This window comes from Mustela putorius, unplaced genomic scaffold, assembly GCF_011764305.1.
Source record: "Mustela putorius furo isolate JIRA1106 unplaced genomic scaffold, ASM1176430v1.1 tig00003871_pilon_pilon_pilon, whole genome shotgun sequence".
Taxonomy (NCBI): Eukaryota; Metazoa; Chordata; class Mammalia; order Carnivora; family Mustelidae; genus Mustela; species Mustela putorius.
The window spans coordinates 7,404,607-7,429,609 of NW_025422023.1; the positions used below are offsets into that span (position 1 = coordinate 7,404,607).

The window sequence follows — 25,003 nt, forward strand, 5'->3', positions numbered from 1 at the left end:
ATGGGCACCTTGAATTTGGCTCTTGGAAACAGAACTCTGGATCTTCCTTCAAAAGTGTATTTCTCCAACTACTCTACCTGAACTAGTAAGTGGTACCATACATTTTGGGTCTTGCTTGACCTCCTTCCTCTCCTTCCTTTCCTCTTGCAATACTTAACTTGATCTTGTCACTTTCTTTTCTAAATATTTTGCAAATTAAGCTACTTCTCTCCCTGGCCACTGTTACAGCTCCTTTCTAGGCCATTATTATCTCTTGGTCTGACTGCTACTTTTGTAATTCGTAGCCTCCTAACTGTCCTCTTTCCAACGCTGCCCTCATCCTATCCACTCTCCACGGAATAAGATCATATTAAAATGTAAATTTAACTGTTTCAATGCCCTACTCAAAACCCTTCAGAGACTTCCCATGTATCTAAGATAACGTTTATCTTGATGTAAGACTAAAATGTTCACTATGTTGTGGCCTCTGCCTCTTATGACTCATCTCCTATCCATAGCCACCCACCCACCCATTTTCATTATATGTATGCCATACTGCACTTGCCTAAGTTCCTTGAACGTATAATAAGACCTTTCCCATCTCTGGATTTTCACTCATACTATTTCCTCTCACCAAAAAATCCCCTCATTATTTGCTTTTTCTCGTTTCTCAGGTTTTGGTTTAAGTGTAACTTAAAAAAGACTTCTAGGCTCCACATCTTCAATCTAAATTCACTTTCTTTACTGTATATTCTCATAGTACTCTATCGGGGCAATGGTCTTAGATCAGGTTCTCTGGAAACAGACTCTGGGATGGATATTTGTGTGAAGGAGGTTTATTGGGAACTGCTCTTAGGAATAACACATATAGGGGGCCAGGGAAGCAGGACTGGACAGAGGTAATGTAAATAAAAAAAGCCTCAGTCAGTCCCATAAGGAGCCATGGACAGCTCTGTGGAGGTGTCTCAGCTTAAAGCAAGGGGGTCAGGCCTTTGTAACCCCCATCAACCACTTATTGGTCAAGTTTCCGTCATGCATGAGAGCTGTCTTCAGCTGAGAGCAATTCCCAGAGAGGGACTCAGCATGAGCCATCAGTCGCTGACACATGTCAGGTGGACGGATAAGCGTGCTAGTCCTGAAGGCATGGTTTGGGTAGTGCATCCCCACATCTACAACAGCAACTATTGCAGCTTATGACTAAATATTTTTATTTGATTATTATCAAGTATCTTCCACAAATTTGTGAGCGCCTTGAAGGCTGAAGATGTGTCTCTTTTGCTCACCACTTATTTTCAGTTTCCTAGTGTGGCTGTGATATGGGAGGTACTAGATAATTCTTGTGGAAGGAAAGAAGGAAGCTTAAATATAGATAAAATTTAAATAAAAATTTAGAGTCTCTAAAAGATTTTAAGAAGGGCTCATGTTGTACCTCAGCTATCTAGTTGTGTGTCCTTGAGCAAGTGATTTCATTCTTTAAAAAACTCCTTCTAGCTGTATTGTAGAAAGTGGAAGGGGAACAGTGGCCTTAGAAGAGGTTAGGAGATCAGTTGAAAGGCTGACCCAGTCATTCAAGTGAGAGGGATGAAGGATGGGCCAGGGCAGACAGCAGGTTAGAGAAGTGAAGACTGAACTTTGGGTTAGAGCAAGAGAAAAGCCCAGATGAGCAGTATAGGGAAAGTCATCACAGGATTATGAGATAAAATAAGATTGAATGAGAATGGCTGGGTGAACACCAAAGACAAATTCCTAAAGAATATCAGGAAAATGAAGGCCAAGAGAGAGCAAACAGATATTACAATAAAGAAGTCATAGATGCCTTGGAATCTGTTGTCTTGACAAAATCTGACAATACAGGTTTTTAAAACCCACATGAGAAAAACGTTGCATTTCATTAGAACTTTTTTTCTCTATGAGGGCAAATATTACCAAATTGAGTGTAATATTTTTTTCTGACTTCCAAATACTTGAAAGTTCTTGATATATAAGTCCTGTACATGTAATTCACATTCTGCCTTGAATTATCTTATACCTATAATCCAGTATAAAACTGTTGGCAGGCAAAGGTTGACTTTTATGTCTTCAAATCCCCTACAATGCCTACCACAAAGCCTTGCTTATAGTATGGTGTGTCCACATATAAATATACGTTCAACTGGATAGAAAATATTCTTTGGAAATCTTTCAAGGAAATCCATGCTAATTCTAGAAAGCCTAGTAACTGGAATTGCATGAGGAAGAGAAGAGGAGCAACCTGCTCTATTCTGACTGTTAACAGATCTGTAGCTTGAACCCACACTCAGCACAAGGACACTACAACTGGTTTCATTAGTTTCACCCCAAAGATAATTCTTATAGTCCATTTTTACCAACATTCAAATGTTTAAGTCTGTGAGATCTAGTGCTATTTTAGTAGATAAGTCCTTAAAAAATTAAATCATCAGTAAGTTTGTTCGGTCTAAGAAATGTCAATTTAAGTCTCCATTTGTGATACATCTATGCTTTTTGTTAGCAACACAACAAAAGCCAGTTTCTGCTCACTGTGTACTTGGAGGAGATAGGAATAATAGGAAATAATTATAATACATTGTGTTATGGGCAGTGATAGAAGAATGCTGGAAATTCAGATGTAATACACAGATAGGGAAACCACTGGATGAGTGTCAGGAATGCACTTCAAGAGGTTTATACTAGAAGATACATGATGAAAATTAAGAAGAAACAATTAGCGGGACTTGGGGGCATTTACTGGATTTAAGGATGGAATAAAAAGTCTCAAATTATTATCAATTTTTTTTTTTTTAGTTTGGTTAACTGGGTGGATAGGGAACCAACTATTAATCTTGAGCATATAGGATGAAGGACATATGTAAGAGGTAAGATTAAAAGCTTCATTTCAGACAACCTTGTACTTGATATGCCAATGGAACATTCAGGAGTAAATGACCAAGTAGAGAAATTGATAGGAGGACTTGGAGGCTAAGGGTTAGATGAGGCTAAAGTAGATGTGAAAAGCAGGAGCATATAGGTTAAAACAGTAATGTTATCGCCCAAGAAAGAAATCCCAACAGAACTCTGAAAAACACAGGGATGGAAACCCAGAGATTTTCAGAAAATCCAGAGAAAGAGACTGAAAAGAAATAGCAGAGATGTTTGATAGAAAATATCTCTGAAAACAGAGAGAAATGATTTTAAATTACATTTGCTTGGCAGAAGTTTTTAAGCTGTATTCAGAAGAGTCCTAGAAATCTAGGCAAGAGACAAAGATGGAGTAAAATGTGTTTGAACAAAGAGCACAGTAGCCAAAGAAATTTGAGTACCCCTACTTCATGGCAAAAAGCATTATATTTAGTCATGGAATTAAATGAGGCTTTTTGGAACTTTTGCTAAAGCTGTATTTTGAGATCATTTATGCATGACTTGCTAAGAAGTAATTTAGAAACTAGCCCTATGATGGTAGCCTATCTCTAGGCTTTTTTGCTTTGGAGAAAACTTGATAGAAAGGAGAGAGATTGAAGATTTCTTTGAAAAGAGTCACTGGGGTGCTGTGTACTTCCCTTCCCCTCCATGAAGAGCAGTAGTAGCTGCCTTTACCAAACGTCCAGGGCTTTCCAGGGAATCATTTATGGAGAATGTCTAGAGAGGAGACAGACCTCACAGGCTAGCTATCTCCTTGCCCATGCTGTTCTTGGTCTTCCCTACCCTGTTTCTGTAGTGGATCATGGGGAGACTACACAGTGAACTTGTTCTGTATCTTCTGTGTTATGGAGGACACAGAGAATGGTGTCTGATTCTCCTCTAAAATGTCAAGACAAGAGCTGCCTGGAGTTAGCTGAAGCTCACTGTGTCAGTGGCACAGATTGGGATTGAGTTGCTCTCCCACAGAAGACCAGGCAGAGTGTTGTTTCCTGTGGGCTGGAGTGGACACTCGGAGGAAGCTGGTCGAGAACTGTCTTGCAAGGACCCAGCCCAAGAGGATTAACTCATTGGACAACTCCAACCCAAAGAGGCTGGTGACGTTTCACCTGGGGTGAAGGTGGGAAGGAAGAGATGTTAGCAATTATCTGGTAGATACATTATCCATGACAATGAACAGTGTCAGAGATTTCCTCAGCCAGGGGTCTCCAAAGAACCCATAAAAATACCTCATGAGAGAAAGAGCCAGCATTTCTTCTCTGCCTCACAGATCTGTTTTCACAGATGCCTCAACACTAAATTAGAACCACTAAGCAAGCAGGCCTTTGTGTCCCCTTCACTATTCCTTTTTCCTCCACCCCAACTCCAGAGGAGCTGACAGCGGTGAGTGGGGAAGGAAGAGTGGAAGAGCAAGGGGGAGGAAAAACATTCCATACCCCCACTCCCCTGCTGGTCTTTAGAGGCTGGGTCATCTTTGGCCTGGAGAGGAGGGTGTGATGTGGAGTAGTAATATTTTTATAGCACTTGCTATCTTGATAGTAAGTATTTGGCATTCTTGATGGCAAGTTTTATACACAATAAAGATTAATGCAGTTACTTGTTATTTTAAAGTGAACTTTAAAATTTAAACTTCAACTTATATTTAAATATTTAAAATTTAAAATTTTAAACTTAAATTTTAAATTTACCTTATAAATTTTATTATTTTGCTTATACATCTAGAAAATTTTAACAATCACTTCAAGGGGATCTTTGATTAATATTTAGTCCCATTTGTAAACTTAGTAAAAGAATACCTTTAAAGATTTAAATGCCAATTACGCATTAAGTAGACTTGATTTTTTTAAATATTTCACATCTTTATCCTGTGAATTCTCACCAAGCTATAAATAACACCTATAAATTAAATAAATTAAGCATAAATATAGACAAATATATTATTTAAAACACTTCTATACTGTTTACCAACGTAATGATATTCTCGTGCTTTTCTGCCTAATATTATATACATTTTAAAAACACACATGCAATGGTTTTTACTAAACTTAACCGATGAATAAGAATAGTGTGTAGTTCTCACATTTTATAATTTCTATCTTTTATTTGAAACCTTCCCAAAGTTAAAAGCACACCATCAAGTAGAGAAACAGTTACCTTGGGAAAAAAAAAGAAAAAAAGGAAAAAAAAATTAGAGTTACTTTCGCATTAAGCTGGGGTTGCGTATCAGTCAGAAATAAGGCAGGAATGTGAACTTTGAATCTTCACCCAGCAGTCTCTGAAAGGCGAGTCCTTTGGAATCCTGCAGAACAGAAATTTGATGTCCAGTAGGGGGAGCTGGTCCTTCCTGAGCCCCAGACTCCATTACCTAATTCTCCTGTATTTTGAGGAAGTTAATGAAATTCTCACTCATCTTGTCCCGATCTCCTTCACTGCTGGGTTGGGTTTCACATTTCCCCGACTACCTTTAAATCATTTAATACTGTCCCATTAACTCTGTCCCATGACTCTGAAGCCATTAATGACATTGCACTTTCTGTATTTTTATGTAGTTCTTTCCTAACTCTGGGATAGATAGAATCTGAATTCTTTCATATTACTTATTACCATTTTTTAATTAAAGGAAATAACAGAGAAAATAGGGATTTTGCCATTGACCTGTCTCCATATTAATATTTTATTTCATTTGGTAAGTAATGTTTCACCATGCACCTGGTCAATCACTAAGATAAAATGGTAAGATGTGGTGTTATTTTCAAAAATTTTATTCTCATTTCTATTTGGAACCAGTTACTATCAGTAAAGTTCTAAGTATCAGACTAAATAAAAGGTTTATATTTGGTTGTGTTATTCATTCATTTGATAAATAATCATAGAGTATCAGCTTTGTGCAAGGCACTATTCTAGACACCAGGAATAGAGTGGCAAAAAAACAAAACAAACAAAGTACATGCTTTCGTGAAGCTTACATTCCAGGGCAGCTCAGCCCAGCAATATGCAAACCGATATGATAGGTCACAAATGCTATGGGAAGAATAAAAGCACTCAAAGGGACAGTGTGAGGGGGTAAATTTCAGTCAAGGTTTCCAGCCAAGAACTTTTTGATGTCATTTGAACAGATGAGAAGGCGGTGGACTGATAGTCCTAGAAGGAAATTGAGAAAAATGGGCAAGTATGAAAAACACTATTCAGAAGCTTCCTGTGCAACTTCTTGGAAACAAAGCAGACATCCATTCCTATCTCTCAAAACTTCTCACTGTTTAACATAGAGCAAAGTCCTGTATACCTTCCTAAGCTGTCTAGTATGTCATGACCATGGCATTGATACCAGGAAGAGGATCTGTCTATAACTCAATAAATCAGTCAAAGGCAAATAACTATTACAAGAGAGTGAAGGAGCCTAGAAAGCTTAGACATGAGGAAGAAGGTTCCTTTGTACCGTGTTTTCCTTCCTTCCCTCCACCACAGTCTACCTCATCCTGCCTCCTATTCCGAGCTCCCGTTGCCATTTAAACCTTCTGAGAGGACAAAAACAGGGCCAATGTATGTCTTTTCAGAGGCCGTGTACTGAGACATTCTGGATGCTTCCAAACACCTGAATGTGATACTCATGAAGAGGGCTAACACAGTTCCTTAGTCATCCTCAAGACTTGGGAAATGAGAGGTCTGTCTGCGATAGAAGCAGATCTGTTGTACTTGACTGTTAACCCCAAGATCAAAGATGTGAGCCTGGTTCTCAAGGCTACAAAGATGGCAGAACATTTTCAGGAAGCATGTATGGCAAACATAATTTGCTACACGGACCTTCAAAGAATATCCACCTGACACTGGTTCATACAATTTACAGTCTGACATCTTAACAATGTGTACACTTAACAATATCTGATCAGGAAATGGCTGATCATTTGAAGAAAATCTGCCCCAAACCTAATGTGGTGGTTTGGTCTGTTTATCCTTACCTAGGTTTGAATAACATTCCCATCTGTACCGTGAATGATGATGACAACTCATTGGGAGCATTGTGGGGTGTTGGCCAGTTCGACCACTTGGAGAAGGACGAGATACCATTTGCCAAAAGCGGTTATGCACCCAGCGCTGTAGCCCCGGAGAGCCCCGTCAGAGGAGTCTCGCCAGCCCCAAACAATGTCAAGGTGCCCCCAAGGCCTCATTCTGGTGAGTCCCTTGCAACTCATGAAATCTTTCCTGAGGCCTCCTGTAAACTATCGGGGGCGGGGGGCGGGGAGGGAAGGGAGGATAGTCTCTATGATTGTTGATGTAGCTGCAGTGATTTTTAAGTCGTCGAGAAATTTTCTCACTATGAAATAGAAAATTCATTATAAAAAGCTTTCACACATTTAATCTCATTTAAACTCAGTAATGTTAATACATATTTTTGTCTTTATTATGTCCAGGACATAGATGTGTGGTTCTTGTCTCTAATGCCGACAAAAGTAACTAAGAGGTACTAAAAATGAATGTTTAGCGAACAAGATTGGGGAAACTACTGCAGCAAAAAGTGAGTCAGGGAAATGCAGTAGCGATGGAATTTCGTGCTTCCGTCTTCCCCCACCAGATGGTCAGCTCCTGAAGCTCGGGGCCCAGTGTTATTGCCTTCAGTGTTTCTGGTATTCTTGATGTCTCCCCAGGTCCCAGCACAGTGTTTGATCTTTAGAAATCAATCAATTAATTGATGTTTACTGAAATGAAACGAAAAGTGTATGTAGTGTAATCAGCAGAACAAAGAGTTAATAAAGGGTTTTGGAAGTTAGAAGAGGAGATTTAATATTTTTCATCACAAGGAAGCGTTGGTAAATTGTGTGAGGGAAGAGTTAACTACACTTAACTGTGATCATCATTTTGCAGTATATACACATATCAGATCATTATGTTGTATGTCTTAAACTAATATATTTTAAAAAAATTATAGTATGGCAAAATCTAAAGCGCTAGGTAAAACAGAAGGAATTCTGGGTGGTGGAAATTGTATCCAGTTCTCTTTCTCTGATTTTTTTTTTAAGATTTTATTTATTATTTATTTGACAGAGACAGCAAGAGAGGGAACATAAGCAGGGGAGTGGGAGAGGAAAGCAGGTTTTCCACTGAGCAGGGAGCCAGATGTGGGCCTTGATCCCAGGACCCCAGGATCATGACCTGAGCCAAAGGCAGAAGCTTAACCCACTGAGCCACCCAGGCACTCCTCTCTTTCTCTTTTTACTGAAAGTTTCAGGGCACATGAAAATTATTTTGGTATAATGTGGGAAAATATATTATCCTTTAAAGGATAACCATAAGACGGACCATTAGTACTTACCATGTGATTCCAATCTAAGGTCTTCACGCTTGTTAACTCATTTCATGCTTTCGAGAGTTCCTCTTCCTTACATGCTAGCAACAAGGAATCAAAACCTCACATATGCCACCTTCTTTCGTTCGTTCTCATACCATAAAACCCAGAAACTTAACAGTTACGTTTGCAAAAGCCCCTTGATGGGAAGTGTCACCATCTGGTAAGATTTACATTTCAGATGTGGGGCTCAGGTCATTGTTTTGGCTGCTGTCTGCCCTCAGGCATGACTGGAGACAAGGACTTTTCCTGCTATGATATCCCAGTGCTCATATTCTGGAGTTATGGGTGTCTGTGGCAAAGTCACCCGATACGGTGGCTTTCTGACAGTAGCAGTGACCCAGTGCCTAATCTTTAGCCACACAGAGGCTGTGACAGCAACTGAAGTGTGAGGGGCATCCTGACTCCCCTTCCTCCTGATTGTGATAAAGGCTGTGCCCCATGGGTCGCCCAGGGACAAGGTTCTGCTCTTGAAGTGATTTGCGACGGTCAACACGGTCAACACCAGAGTTTACTGCTCCAGCCCTTCCAGTGAAATTGCAAAACCTAATTCTCTGTCTAATTTACAGTCTAGTTTAAAATAGAGTGGTTTCTGTTTCTCACCATGAACACTAACTTGATAGACTCACAGCCCCTAACTCCGTTCTTCCTACTTCCTCCCTGCTCTCTTCTGGAGAGAGGTAACTTTACAATATTTTTCTTTCTACAGCTAGGACTAATGACTTCAGTTACTTTTGGGAAATGCACCAAATCTTTTCATCTTTTAAGAAATTATGTTAACTGTTTTTCCATAAAAAAGATAACATTGCTTATGGAGAATATAACAAAATTAATGCAAAAGGGAATTACGTAAACATTAAAATGGTTTTAGCGTGGTTTTGTAAGATGAATCTATGAAATGTGTGGGGGTGAGAGATTGATGAAATAAGAAATAAAATAAAAAATGAAATTATAACTCAGCACACATCTCCTTCTGGCCACAGGTCAAACAGCGCACATATAATCTCTTTGATTAGAAAAGGTGTTGGTTATATGGACAGAAAACAGAAAAACATGTCATACTGAAATATGTATTTTTAAAAATTAGTTTATCCAGATCGAGAAAGCTCTTCCAGTCTTTCTTTGTACCATCTTCCTGGGCATTGAATTAGTTTTGTAAACATAAAGATCCTTTTATCATGTTATTGTAGTATAACTTTACCTGCAAGGTTTCCAATATTTAAAAACATATTTCTGAGTTGACCTTATTTGAAATCCAGGTATACTCTCATTTATTTCAGCAACTGATGTCTGTGTCACATGGTAGAAGTTTTTTCAGTTTGATCTAAATATAATTTTCCTGCAATATCATTTCAGAGCCCTGTAGAAAAATCAAGGAGTGTTTCAAAACTTCCAGTGAGAATCCCTTAGCAATTAAGAAGGTAAAGAAACAACTATTTACAATTATCTATTCAGTTCAATTTCTGTCATTTCCTCTCCTTTTCTTCCCATAGCTTTCTGAAAAAGTACATTCCACAATATTTTTTACAGCTTTTAAAAGCATTTTTTAATTTAAATTCAATTTAGTTAACATACTCTGTATTCTTAGTTTCCCGGGTGAAGGTCAGTGATTCATCAGTTGCATGCAACACCTGGTGCTCATTCCGTCACGTGCCCTCCTTCATGCCCGTCACCCGGTGACTCCACCCCCCACCCTCACCCCTCCAGCAACCCTCACGTTTGTTTCCTAGAGTCTTTTATGGTTTGTCTCATTCTGTTTTCATCTTATTTTATTTCTCCTTCCCTTCCCCTATGGTCATCTATTTTGTTTCTTAAATTCCACATATGAGTAAAATCATATGACATTTCTCTTTCTCTGGCTTATTTTGCTTAGCATAATACTCTCTAGTTCCATCCATGTTGTTGTAAATCGACATAACATAATCCTGTATGTTAACGACTGGAATTTAAATAGAAACATTAAAAATGGTTTATTTAACTCAGCAGCATTATTTTAAAATTTACCCATGTTGTTATGTTGACCAATAACTCATTCCTTTTTATTGCTAAGTAGTATTCAGTTGTATAAGAGTATCCCACAATGGGTATCCCACAATTTGTGTACATGCTCACCCGTTGATGGACATTTAGCTTGTTTCCAATTTTTGCCAAAGCTGATATGAACATCTGGGTACAAGTCTTTGTATGGGTATATATTTTCTTTCCTCTTGGTTAAATAGGTAGATGTGGAACAACTGGGTCTTATTATAGGGGTGGGTTTAAATTATTGAGAAATTGCCAAAGTGTTTTCCAAAGTGGTTGTATGAATTTATATTTCTGCCAGCAGTTTACCGATTTCCTTTCCCCCACATCCTGCCAAAATTTAGGATGGTCAGTATTTTTAACTTTAGCCAATTTAGTGGGTGTGTTGTGGTGTCTCACTGCGGTTTTAATTTGCATTTCCCTGATGTCTAGTGAGGTTGTCATGTTCTTCTTCTTCTTTTTTTTTTTTTTATGAGAGAATCTCTTTTTTTCTTTTAAAAAGATTTTATTTATTTGACAGAGAGAGATCTCAAGTAGGCAGAGAGGCAGGTAGAGAGAGAGGAGGGAGCAGGCTCCCTGCTGAGCAGAGAGCCCGATGCGGGGCTTGTAATGTAATGGTATCATGACCTGAGCCAAAGGCAGAGGCTTTAACCCACTGAGCCACCCAGGTGCCCCTCTTGTCATGTTCTTACTTGCCATCCATATACCTTCTTTTGAGAAATGTGTGTTCAAATATTTGCTCATTTTATAAATTGGGTTGTGGGTCTTTTTATTATGAAGTTTTAAAGGTTCTTTATATATTCTAGATAAAAATTATTTTGTCACATATACATTTTACAAATTTTTTTTCCAATCTGACGCTTACCTTTGATTTTTAGAACAGTGACTTTTGAAGAACCAAAATTTATAACTTTGATGAAGTCCAAATTTAGAATTTTTCTATCATAGTTTCAGGTCCACATGATGTTTACCTCTCTATTGTGCCTTACTGTAAAGGCTAACCTCTAGTACAATGTTGAATAGAAGTGATGAGAACAGACACTGTTGCCTCACACCTAATTATAGCTGTAAACCTTATACTTTCATCATTGAATGTGATGTCAGTTTTTTTGTTTATAGATGCTCTTCACATGGCTTGAGGAAGTTCCTTTCCATTCCTAGTGTTCTAAAAGTTTGTATCAGAAATAGGGATTGGTTTTTGCGTAATGCTTTTTCTACATGTATTTGAAACGATCACTCTTTTTAAATCTGCTAATATGGTGAATTGCATGGGTTAACTTCTAAATGTTAAACTACCCTTGCATTGCTGGGGTGGGAAACCCAGTTGGTCATGTTGTGATATTCTTTTTGTATATTTAATTTCATAAAATATTGTTTAACATTCTTGGTCTATGTTCATAATGAATATGAGTTTGCAGTTTACTTGTAATGTCTTTTGTGGTTTTAGTACTAGAATAACCCTGGCTTCATAGAGTAAGTTCAGAATTTCTCTTTAAAATTCTGGGAGATTTTATGTAGAATTGGTACTGTTTCTTTCTTAAAATTTTGTAGAATTCTTCAGTGAAGCTGTCTGGGCCTGGAGTTTTCTTAGAGTTAGAGTTTTAACTACAAATTCATTTTCTTATTTTCATATAGATGTAGACCATTCAGATACAGATACATTCAGGTTATCTGTTTCTTCTTTAGTGAGCTTTGGTAGTTTCTGTTAGTCAAAGTATTTGTCCATTTCATCTAAGTTGTTCAATTTACTGGTATAAAGTCATTCATAACATATCCTTTTAATGACTATATGATCTGTAGTGATGTTCTGCCTCTCATTCCTGATATTGGGAATTTGTATCTTCTTTTTTTTCTTGATGAATCTAACTAGAGGTTTGGTAGCTTTATTGAATTTCTCAAAGAATAAACCTTTCATTTCATTGATGATATCTGTTGTTTTTCTTTTCCTATTTCATCGATTTTGGTTCTTGTCTTTATAGAAGATGGAAACTTAGGTCATTGAGTTGAGACCATTTTTCTTTCTAAGATGGTCATATATTATTATGATTTTTAAATAAACACCGCTTTGGCTGCATGCTTCAAATTTAACAATGAATTGAATAAATTCAACTTTCATAGAAAATATAAGGGGTTGGATATGCATATTGATTATATTATGCCTTTGATTTAGGAAGAAATAAAGGTAAAAAAGCCACTGTCTCCTCCAAAAGCATGCTCCAGTGCTGACTCCTGTTCTTCAGAGGTGATGAGTACCAAGACTGACGTCAAAGAGAATACTGTTTGCATACCAAATTATCTGGACCAGGAAATCAAAGTAAGAGGCAGGTTTCTTAAATCCATAACCGGGGAAGAGCATGAACATACAAAACATCACATTACTAACATCCTTCAGATTCTTTAGTGGTTCCCTTAACAACCAAATTGATTTAAAACCCCTTAGCCTGAAATCCAAGGTCTACTTCAATTATTTCCAGTCACTGTTTGTTACAGAAGCACAACCCTTGGTTTAGACATAAGGAAGAACTTGGCATTTGCCAAACACTGGGCCCTTTCTCCCCATGTTTTTCTTTATCTTCCTAGTGCTTGAGAGGCACTACTCGCTGTTACCTATACATTTCCTTCCCGTACTTAAAGGCAGAGTTCCTCCAATCAACTTCCATCTCTCCGTCTTATCTGTGGAAAACTGTTTCCTCAAACCTACTCTGCCTGGGGTTATAAACTCAGTTGTATTTACAGTTGTGTCATATCAGAGGACTGGAAGGTTCTCTCCGACCACGGTTATTTCTGAGAATGACATAAAACGAAGAACGACTCAATCAGCTGATGTTTGCTTTCCTCCTTTGTTTTCCTTCTTTAGATCCTTTTGGTAACCTCCACCTTGCTTCACAGTAAGACCCGCTGCAACGAATTAAGGGTGAAAGTGTTATAATGATGACTTTGATGGCAGTTTTAAATGAGTCCTCTGTAGTAGCAATTACAAATAGAAGAGCATATTATAAGGATTGTTCTTGAATAATCCTGATAAGGAACTACTTTAAAAGGAAAGCATAACAGTGGTGTTGGGCATAATTATGCTGATGATTAAAATGAGGAAAATGAAAGGAGAAGAGAAGAGAGTATCTGTAGACAAGAGTTATGGTTATACATGTGTTCGTGATGATTCTGGTGAAAGACTCCTGATTATATAGAGTCTTCAGAATCACTGTCCATCTTACTGCTACACTCTGGCACCACTGATTCCCTATAAGAAATCTCTTCTCCCTGATCCTTTCAGTGGTCACCGTCTTCTCATTAAGGTCTCAGTTAAAATATCACGCAGAAACATTTTCCCTGACCACCCAGTCTGAAGTAGCTACCTACTTACCCTCTATGCTATTACCTCTGTTCTTCTTTGCATAGCGTATGTCCTATTTGATATGTTCGTATTTATTTGTTTCAGTAATGTCTCTGCCTCTCACTTCACTCACACTAAAATTTAAGTCTTATGGGATCTCATACTCCTCTGTCTTGGTTCCTGCTTTATCTTCCTATGTCTAGATAAGTGCTAGGCCTCTAGTAATCATTAAAAAGCATTTACTGAATGTTGAATACAAGAATTAAAAAGAAAAGTTTTACCAAGGTCAGAGTGGAACAGTAGGCAATCAGTTAACTGACATAGGGCCTGCCTATTATAGGTCATCTGATATGCTCACATCTGATAAACACAACCAAACCATAAACTGAGTGGAGTTTGAGTCAGGCTGTCTTACTTCCTTAGGCACATCAATATTGGGCCAGCAACATGATCCTACAGAACTGGACTTTGGGCATCTATAAAAGAGCCCTCCTCTCAAAAGCGTCTTCTACCTCACAGATATTGACTTAACTGGACATCAATACAAAATCCACTAAAATGTAAACTCTTTGACGGAAAGAGTTTCTACTTCACAACTCATTCGTCAGCACTCATCGCTTTGCTTGAAAACTATTAACTGCTGCATATACAGCATGGCATTTTATCAAATAGTTGGTGGCTATTTGTGAAATAAATGAAAACAGAGGGGGTCAAGTGAGAATATAAGTCTTACCAAACTCTTTTGGCTTGTATAAATGAGTCCTAAAAATAGATCCATCTTGGTTGTATTCCAACCTTTCATACCTTCTCCAAAAAAATCTGAACTCTCTTCCTATTTCCTGCAATCCAGGCTGGTAATTCTGAATAGCTGAGAAGGCAAGACATGTTTGTGCAGGGGTGTGTATGAAAGAGTATACAGTTTCACAATTATTACTTTATAGGAAAAGAAAAACAGAGTTCTGTGTCTCCTGATATCTTGTCTTTAGACTTCCTCTCAAAAATCTTGAATTTACAGAAATAATAGTCTCTTTACTATTGACATGGAAAGTCTGCCAAATACTTTCATTTATTTTGTTATCAATGACAAAATACTAGAGTTTGGGAATACAGTTCATTCCTTTATTCACATAGCTTATGAGAGGAATTGTACAGGCATTGTAAGAACATTTAGGAGATTTTGGAGCTGAGAGATTCTTCAAAGGGAAAGAAACCTAAAGAATATTTAAGATACAATTAAAAGATGAAGATTAGTATGGAAGAGATCATTCCCAGACAAGAGACCTTCATATCTAAAGGCTAAGAAGCGAGAGCACTGTTCATTCAAGAAACTAAAAACATTAAGGCTGATTCGGAGGGAGAAGGCTTTAAGGTTTGAGGTTGGAGACTTAGGCATAGACCAGAAATAAGTGTTCAGATTCATCTGAAGTGCTGTGGGAAGCTAGTGAAGAATTTCAAACACCAACTTATACTGAAATCACTTTGTAAATATAAGAATTACATGGTCAGATTTGTACTTTAGAAAAATCGCTCTAGATACAATATGCAGAACTAATTTGGAAGGTGGAGGCCAAATGGCACAGAAGGCACTCTGCTTCCAAATGTTAGATTAGGTCCAAGACTTAGCTTCCTGCTGTAAACAACTATACAAAACTGGGGAAACACATGAAGAAACTGTTTTCAGGCATTAAGCAACAGACAGCACAGATTTATGACAGTTCAGAGAGGAGAAACAATTGGGATGATTTCCACATTCAATCTAGAGGGATCTGTAAGTTAAAAGAAGCTGGGAGCACTGTGTAACCACCATTTTGATGAAAAAACCATTAAAGGCAAAGTAGCTTTGGGAATCTTTTGAAAAAAAGAAAAAATTTCAGGCAGACTAGGGAAAAGGATATTGCAGAGTAGCTTAAGCAAGAACTGATGATAGTTTAGACAAGGTCAGGGCTGTAGGGATAAAAAGAAATGGAGAAATGTGAGAAATATCGAGAATGAAGCATTTACTGAACTTGTTGTCCAGCAACATATTGTAGATGCAAGGGAGTTGTCCACGATGGATCTCTGGGTCTGGCTTGGACATCTCTTCAGGGTTTGCAAATGCTATCCACCGAGACAGGGGGATGAGGAGGAACCAATTGGAGCAGGTTCTAGAAAGAGAAAGATGGGCTTAGTTTTAGATAATCTGGGTTCTTTATATTATATAATATTATAATTATTATTATTATAAATACATATCATATATATATATGACTGAATTTCAGATGGGTCTAAATCTAAGAATAGACACAATTTAAGATCAAACTGAAATCATCATTACCCATGCTTCATGTTTGTATGTTGATGCTTATTATAGCCCATTTTTATTACAGTTATTTCATATATTTATCTCCTCTATCACCCGCATGTCAGCCCTTAACTTCAGATGAAAAATGTCAAGGAGGGATTCTGATTGACAAAAGGGAATTATGTCCCTCCCCCCCGCCCCACTGGGCCAACCACTGTGTTCAGGGAACTGAGGAAAAATGACTCCAGCTAGATTCACCCACTACGGAAAAGAGCAGTGCAGTAAGGGAGAGTCCAGACAGTTATGGAAAATTTCAGTTAGAACCCCTGGTACAGGGGCACCTGGGTGGCTCAGTCATTAAGTATCTGCCTTCAACTCGGGACATGATCCCAGGGTCCTGGGTTCAAGCCCCACTTCGTGCTCCTTTCTTGGTGGGAAGCCTGCTTCTCCCTCTCCCACTCCCCCTGCTTGTATTCCCTCTCTCCCTGTGTGTGTCTCTGTGTCAAATAAATAAAATCTTAAACAAACAACAACAATTTTAAAAAGCGTGGGGGGGGGGGAAAGACCCTGGTACAGCAGGGTAAGATCCATTCTCCAAAAGAAAAAAAGTGAATCTTGCTTCCAGAAAATTTGGGTACTGAGCAGACAAAACCAGAGGAATGCTGTATCACCTTCCACAAACTGTTGCTTGTGTTGGAGAGGTTTTGTTTTAAGATTCCACTGCATACTATTTGACATAGGGTTCCCAGGCTAACATCCCAACTGACTTAACTGAGCGTCACGTGTAGAGTGACTTTTGGAAAGATGAGATCGTGGAGGAGGTAAAGGAAGTATTAGAGACCATGTGCCATTTATTTGCTCCCTGTGTGACTCTAATACTCTCTGTCAGATTCTGGCGAAGCTCTGTAACATTTTACGCACTGATTCCCTGGCCGAAGTTCTACAGTGGCTGCTTCACGCAAGCTCAAAAGGTGAGATTAAAAGAAGCATTTGCAAACACTGAGCTCAGTGCCTTATCAGAAAATAGGGATGTGCCAATATCTGAAGTTTTCAACCTTGGCTTTGCAAACATACTGCTGCACTCTTACTTCCCTACTGATTCAGTATCCGAGTCTCTGCAGCCCTCTCTGACTGCATTCAACTGGTCATTCGATGACCACAAATTTGGCATGTCCCAATTGAAACTTCTTGGGGTGATGTGAAGTGCTTGTGTCCAGGGTTGGTTTTTGCTGCTTCTCGAGGTCGTGTAGATCTCAGGGGTCTCCCTGAGCATATCTTCTGGCCGGATGTGAACCCTGAGTGCAGAGTCTGTTTCCTTTCTCTGATATGATGGCAGGAGCATGGCCTTCCAAGTTCTGGAGTCTAACAGCCTTGCCAACTCCTCCACCAAAACCGTCAGTTCAGTCCTCTCCCAGGCTCCTTTGGGACCTTTGTGGACTGTTCCATAGAAGCATGTGCCAGTCCCAGGGGGGCAACCATAACTGGCAGAGTAGCTGTCCTGAGACCTAAATGGTCCTCAGACTGACTAAGGCAAAACTTCAGAGGTGGGTGGAGCCTGAGGATTTGTATTTCTAACAAGTTCCCAAGTGATACTGATAATGCTGGTCTGGGGGCCACTCTTTGAGAATCTGCACTAATAAGGTTAGGAAATGTCAGCATGTTAGGGATAGACTAATACTTTTGAATAGGGAGCATTTTGGAAATAGTCCTTTACCTAGAAATCCAAGACTACTTGGCAAGCAGTTAAGAAGTATTTGGGGGTAAGGAGTCTTTACTACTTATACTTTTGTTTTCCTTTTTAAGAATGTAACTTTAAAAAATATATACAAATAATAAGTGCTTACTGCTGGGGGTGGGAGGGGGGGACCCAGATGCATCAGAAAAAATACAAGAGAAGAAGAACAATAATGAATCAAATCATCATAAATATCATTTCAGTGATGACTTTGGTATCTATCTTTACAGATATGCTTGTAACTATTATTTATCAGTCTATATTTTAATGAGGTCATATTGGTCTTAGTATTTTGTATAGATATGCTTTCTTTTTTTATTTGGCAACAACCTGAAATTTTGTACTCAATATTTAGGTTATTCCATTGCAATTTGGGGACAAGTCCTTCAGTGAGTTAACTACTTGGGGCAGTCCATAATATCACAGGTCACAGATATCACGGTGATGTGACCCAGCTTGTCCACAGAAACGTTGACTCACAAATGAATGTCCACTCAGCAAACATATCACCAGCCTTTCACACTACAGTGCTGGATAAAATAACAAATCCTGTGTTTCTAGCCAACGTGATAATTATAACCTCCATGCCTACCCCCCCTTTTTTTTAATCAGAAAAAGAGTGGGTCTCAGCTTTGATTCATGCTGAACTGGCTGAAATAAACTTGTTGGCCCAACGAAGAAACATCACAGCAAACCTAGCAGCAGGGACTAGGAAGCCACCCAAAGTTAAATCACCCCCAAATTCACCTGCAAAATTGAAAGTGATGACCAGAACGAGGCAAGAACATCAACCCTCCAGGTAATTAGATATAATGGCTATTTACAGGGCATGTGGTACAGAAAGACTTAATTTTCTTTTCATTATCTTTCAAAGCACTAAACATGCTGATGTTTCAGTCTCTTCTTTATTCAGTAAATGACCACAATGTGTATTTGTTTTCTTTTACTTTCATAAATGTAATATGAGATTCATTCTAAATCCTATTGTAGCCATCCAGACATCTAAGAAAATTTTTTTTCATTTGATCTAAACATGAAAGCAATAAAGGACACCAAAATTGTATTACATATTTTGTTAAATGCATCTCACACAAGTATCACTTTTCTTGTGTCGAACAATGATAGATTAAAATAAACTGCTTCACTTAATTTTCTCTGGCACACTCCTGGAGGCTGCTAGGATGAAAATAAGTATTATAGGAATTGGGAATTTTTTTAGTATAAATTTTTCTTAAATGTTATTAGTTCAATGACAGAAGAAAATACATATGCATACTCAATGTGGTGAAAATGTAATAAGATATTATTTAAGTCAGAAGAAAAAATCTTGTTGCTTTAAAATGAAAAGTTAGGTAACGCTTAAATCAAGAGAAATTAAATATTCAAAACCCAAGTCACTTAAAAAATCACTGAGACAGAGAGTTTTGTATTGCAATTTGTCTCCACCTTAAAGTTTCCATAAAATTGGAAACTGGGAAATAGGGTTAGTCTCTCTATGTTAGTGAATAATGTATGATACTGTTTAGATGTTTACTCAAAGTCAGAAGAATCTTTTGTTGGAAAGTATACTTAATACTGTCTGCATTGAAAAACAAAGAATCGGGATAGAATGTTTAAAATATGTATGTAGTTAACATATTGATGATAGTGCAGTCAGTAGAAAGTACTTGTATATACCTGTGAATTTCATTTTCTCTTTCTCCGATTATTTAGAGTATCAAGCCAAGGATCTGAAGGAAATAATGAAGTGCCAAAAGGTTAAGTACAGTTTGTGATAATTACTGAGTTGGTATAGGGAAACCAGTAAGTATTTAAATCTGTGGTTTTAAAGGCAGTAAAATTCAATATTGATTTCCAATTACCTTTAAGGGACAGTGTCTGCTGAATTTCTTACCGAGATAAATTTGACATAAACTTAACTTTGTTTTGCAAGGTCAAGTGCCTCATCGGAGACCAATGGATACTCTTTTAGAAGTAAGATAACAGAGTAGCAGGAAGTGTAGGTTTGGACACGCCAATCCAATAGCTCTGCACTGACCTAAAAAAAGGACAATGATCTCAGAGTTTGGTTCTTCATAGCTTTTAACTATCGAGCTCAGCTATTTTAATTAGAGACCAAGTCGATCACAGAAAACAGTAAAATGGCAATCGGCTGCAAGCAGATGTTCTACAAGACAGGTGAAGTACGAGAGAGAGGAGCAGTTTATGTCCCCATCAGAAACCCAGCCACACTCCACAATTTGAACCAAGAAGAAATAAGAATTGTAGAATGTCCTACTTTGGTCCAGAATAGACCAAATCCTTGTGGGTTTGGCAGCTCCTTACTTTAAAACATGTGTGACAAAAATGACCATAGAACAACAACTAGGAAGTAGGTCTTTAAGCCTGAAACAAAAGTCTATCCTGATGTTTCTACAAGCTTCTCTTATCCAGGGAATCACATGGTAATCAGTTAGAGTTCTTTGAGGTCACTCTAAGCCCCAGCAGCTTTTATGGGGGTTAACCAAACCCAAAAGAGGCTATCTGTGCTCACAGGCACTGAGAAATACAGTAGAGAAGTTAGAAAATACTCCCTTACTCTGACACACCAAGGATAGTCTGTCGTGTCTGACTTCCACCAAACTCCTCACCCAAGACGACAAAATCAGGACAGGGTTGGTTTCCATTACTCAATTCTATGTCTTACCTGTTGGCCCCTGTCTAGATATTTGGAGAAGTTTTGTATAAGAAGCCCCAATAACACTTCTTATTCTCCAGTGGTGATAGCATCTCTCCAAATCCTAATTCCTGCTTGGGTCTGACCTTATAGGTCTTGCGAAGCTCTTATAATTAACTTGTTTTAATCTGTTTGTCTATTTTATTTTTTGTCTATCAGGACCATAGATCCTTTTCCTTTCTCTCACTTGTCCCATCCTTGCCTGTCACCTTTACAGATCAGCAGTTCTAATTCATTCCTTCCAAAATAATGTTTGATTTTAAGAGGATAGAAAATACCCTACATGTTATAGGACCAATAACGCATTAAAAAATGTGCTGGTGGTGAGAAAGATAAGTATAGACTCTTTTATGAATTTGGGGTATATTTGATTCACCTAAACATTATATATTTTTTGTAAGTCATTTGCTACTAAAACATGGCAGAGGCTATATTTGATGTCTCAATTTTGGTCTTATTTTGTTGTTTTGTTTTGTTCTGTTTTTCTATTTCAGAGGCTGAGGACAGACCTCCATTGTTTATAAGAAGAAATAATATGAGAATTCCCATTGCAGAATATTTCAGCAAACCAAAATCTCCTCCCAAGCCTAAAATTCAGGAAAACATATCAACAAAACCAATGTCTGCAAGGAATATGCAACAAGGATTCAATCTCTCTCCCCAGAGAGCATTTTATCCTTAAACATTCCAAAGGTAGAAATTCTAGACTGAGTTATTTCTTTCACAGACATGAGCTTCACTCCATAACAACATCAAATTATTTTTTAAAAAATATTTCAGTATCAGAGAATCAATAATTGGTGGCACATGTAAATCTCAAAGCACCTGTATATAATGCTACTAAATAAATAATAATGGAGACAGTATTTCTATTTGTAGTTAATCTGGTACCATGTGTAAAAGAAGTATGTTTACTTATATGCTACATTTCTAGTCTTGCACTGATTGTATTTGTACAATTGTATTTGGGTCATAAGGTCCTGATTCTAGAAAAGCCATCCATAACAGAATTTTGCAGCTGCAGTTTGATGCGTGCCCCAAACTCTTAAGAGAGAAAAATAAAAACAAAAACACAGAATTTTAACATCTGAGCTAATTTTCACAGTCTACCGTGTTTCAGTGCTGTTAGAACACTGAATGGATTCTGTAGTGATAATGGAAAAATACTGGCCTTGTCCCCAAAAAAGATACAAAAATTATCACTAATTTATGAGCCAGAGAGGAACTAGTTTCTACTCTTTGCTAATTGTGATATTAACAAATTTCCTAATACTTAGCTTTTTTGTATTTTTAAAATAAACCACTCTTGGGCCATAGCTATTATTCTTTCAGTGTATTTCTGGATTCTGTCTACCAACTAGCCAATCTTTTAGAATGTTTGCGATGATATTCAAGAGATACTATAAATTTTGTGTATGTGTGTATGGGTGTGTGCAACACTTTTATTCTTTTTTTAGAGAAGGAGTGGGGGGAGAGGCTGAGGGAGAGAGAGAATATTTAAACAGACTCTGTGCTGAATGTGGAGCCTGACATGGGGCTCGACTCATGACCCAGAGATCATGACCTGATCCAAAATCAAGAGTTGGATACTTAACCATTGGTGCCACCCAGGCACTCCATGTCTGTGAGATTTTAATGACAACATTTACATCACACTTAATTGTGTGTCAGGGATCATTCTAAACATTTTGGATATAGTAACATTTAATTTTCATGATAACTATTTGAGATAAATGCTATTGCTATTCTCTCTTTTTTAAATAAGAAAACTGAGTGGATATAGTAACATTTAATTTTCATGATAACTATTTGAGATAAATACTATTGCTATTCTCTCTTTTTTTAATAAGAAAACTGAGGTGCTGAGAGTCGTACTCATCGGGATAGGATAAATCGTTGTAATAAATGTCACTTTTCAAATACAGTAGAGGATTATTTCTCATGTAAGAGTTCAAAGTGTGTGCTTTGATGTAGTGTTCAATGACTCATTAGTTGCATATAACACCCAGTGCTCATTGCAACACATGCCCTCCTTAATACCCATCACCTGGTTTAAACTAACTATGTACTGTATGTTGGCTGACTGAACATAATAACAAAAAATAAATAAATAAACCCAACAGAGTGTGTGTTTTTAGTCAGCAGGTGATTTTGCTTTACTTGGTGATTCAGGGACCAGGGATCCTTCTATCTTGTGACTTAACCATCACCCAGGGTATCACTATCAACTGCATCCTGCTGGCAAAAGAGACGGAAAGGGAAGTGGAGGAAAGTCTTGACCTCCTCTGGCTGCTGTAATAAATTACCACACACTTAGTGGCTTAAATCAACACAAATTTAATCTCTTGCATATCTGGGACAGAGGCCTGAAATGGGTCCCATTGGGCTAAAATCAAGGTGTTGGCAGGGGTCTATTCCTTTTGGAGGCTTTAAGTGAGAATGTTTCTTTGCTTGTTACAATTTCTAGAAGTTGCCCACACTCCTTGACTCATGGCTCCCTTCTATCTTTAGAGTGAACAATGGCCAGTGGAGTCTTTCCACAACATTCCCTCCGACACTGACTCTTCTGTCCCCTTCTTCCACTGTTACGGACCCTATGATTGCACTGGGCCTGCCTGGTATCCAGCTTAGTCAAGATCATCTTCGGGGCAAATGATTAGCAATTTGACTTCCCCTCACTGTGTAACATCACAGGTTCCAGGGATTAGGATCTTGACATTATTCTGCCTTCTACAAAGACGGTACATCTACTTAAAATCTTGGCTTTGAAATGGCAAACATCACTTCTAGTCACATACCATGGTTGAAAAATGGTCTAGCAGAAAGGGGGTTGATAAAATTCTTAAGTGGGAATCATATTCCTGTTACAACTATATTCTATGGAGAGGAAAATTGAATTCTGGTGGATAGTTAACTCTCTCTGACACAAAGGTTTAGTGGCTGACTCAAAGTGTGGCTGGAACCTATCTGCTTAACCGCTAGGCACTACTGATGTGTATCAAAACCAGGCTCATTTCATAAAATTAATGTCAAAGCTTTCCTCTCTCTTTTTTTCCCCCTGTTACAGAGAGTTTACAATGGTACTGCACATCCCTTTTCCTTGAAAGCTTGGTAAAATTCACCCACCCAGACCATGTAGGTTTGGTGTTTAGCCCTTTGAAAATTTTATTCCTCCTATTGTAACTGCCCTGTTTATGTTTTCTGTATTTTTTGGAGGACTGAGATTGGAAATTTTGATTTTTCTGAGAAAATTAAGCCTTTCATCCATGTTTCCAAACTTATCTTTCTAGAGTTAAGACAGATTTACTATAATTCTAAATTCCTTGCTATATTTACCCTGCGATCTCATTTTTATGTATTTTATTTTTTTTGATTCAGCTAGCTAATGGCTTTTATATTTTATTATTACTTTCAAAAAAATCAGATGGATTCAGTGCTATTTTCCACAATGTTTCTATAATTTATTTCATTAATATCTTCTTTCATTATTTATTTTAGTTTCTTTAGATTCATTAGTATTCCAATGTCTTGAGTTGGATTACTACAGTTATATTCATTCATTCTCATGTATTTGAATACGTTTTTAAGATTACAAAACCCTTCATAATTAAAATACTCAACAAACCAGGAATAGAAAGAAACCACTTCAATATAATAAAAGCCATATATTAAAAGCTCACAGCTAACCCCATATTTGATAAGGGGGACCACTGAAAGATTTTGCTCTATGATCAGGAACCAGGCAAGGATGCCCACTCTCACTATACTTTAGTCAATATTGTACAAGAACAGAATTCCAGACAGAGTGATCAGACAAGAACATGAAATAAAAGGCAAAAAAAAATTGGGGAAAAGGCAAACTAAAATGATCTGTTTGTATATGACATCCTATTATTTGAAGAAAACTCTGAAGATTATATGCACACACACATACCACACACAGGCCTGTTAAAATTAATAAACAAATTTAGTGAAATTGATGATATAAAAATCAGTTGCATTCCTAAACAATAACAATGATTGGTTCAAAAAGGAAATTAAGAAAAAAATCCCATTTACTACAGCATCATAAAGGATAAAATACTTAGGGATACACTTAACCAAGGATGTCAAAGACTTTTACACTAAAAACCACAAAACACTGCTAACAGAAATCAAAGAAACAAATAAATGGAAAAACATCCTAAACTTACGGGTTGAAAAAAATATTGCTAAAATGTTAACAGTAGCCAAAAAGATCTATAGAGTCAGTGCAATCCCTATCAAAATCTCAATGACAATTCATGCAGAAATAGAAAAAAAAATCCTAAAAGTCATATGAAATCTCAAGGGACCCCAATAACCAAAAACATCTTGAAAAATAACAAAGTTGTAAGCCTCACACTCACTGATTTCAGAACATACTATAAAGCAACAGTAATTAAGATATTGTGGTATTGGCATAAAGACAGAAATGTAGGCCAAAGGAACAGAATAGAGAGCTCAGAAATAAACCCTTGCATTTATGGCCAAATGATTCCCAACACAGATGTGTTGGGACTACACAATGGGGAAAGGACTGTCTTCAACAAATAGTGTTAGGAAGACAGGATTCCACATGCAAAAGAGTGAAGTTACCTTATGCCATATACATAATTAACGCAAATTTGATTAAAGACATAAATGTAAGTCCTGAAACTTAA

The 25,003-nt window shown here is 37.6% G+C and overlaps 1 protein-coding gene across 1 annotated transcript in view; it reads left to right on the forward strand.

Moving 5' to 3' along the window:
• CUNH4orf17 (chromosome unknown C4orf17 homolog) overlaps window positions 1-21,629 on the forward strand; it is a 29,317-nt gene extending 7,688 nt beyond the window's left edge. Inside the window, exons 3-9 of the mRNA XM_004748186.3 lie at window positions 6,853-7,062; window positions 9,590-9,654; window positions 12,426-12,569; window positions 16,760-16,841; window positions 18,218-18,404; window positions 19,319-19,362; window positions 20,816-21,629. Of these exons, the coding sequence (XP_004748243.2) occupies window positions 6,853-7,062; window positions 9,590-9,654; window positions 12,426-12,569; window positions 16,760-16,841; window positions 18,218-18,404; window positions 19,319-19,362; window positions 20,816-21,003 (920 nt within the window). The 3' untranslated portion in view covers window positions 21,004-21,629. The remainder of the gene's footprint in view (window positions 1-6,852; window positions 7,063-9,589; window positions 9,655-12,425; window positions 12,570-16,759; window positions 16,842-18,217; window positions 18,405-19,318; window positions 19,363-20,815) is intronic.
• Window positions 21,630-25,003: the final 3,374 nt, after the last annotated feature.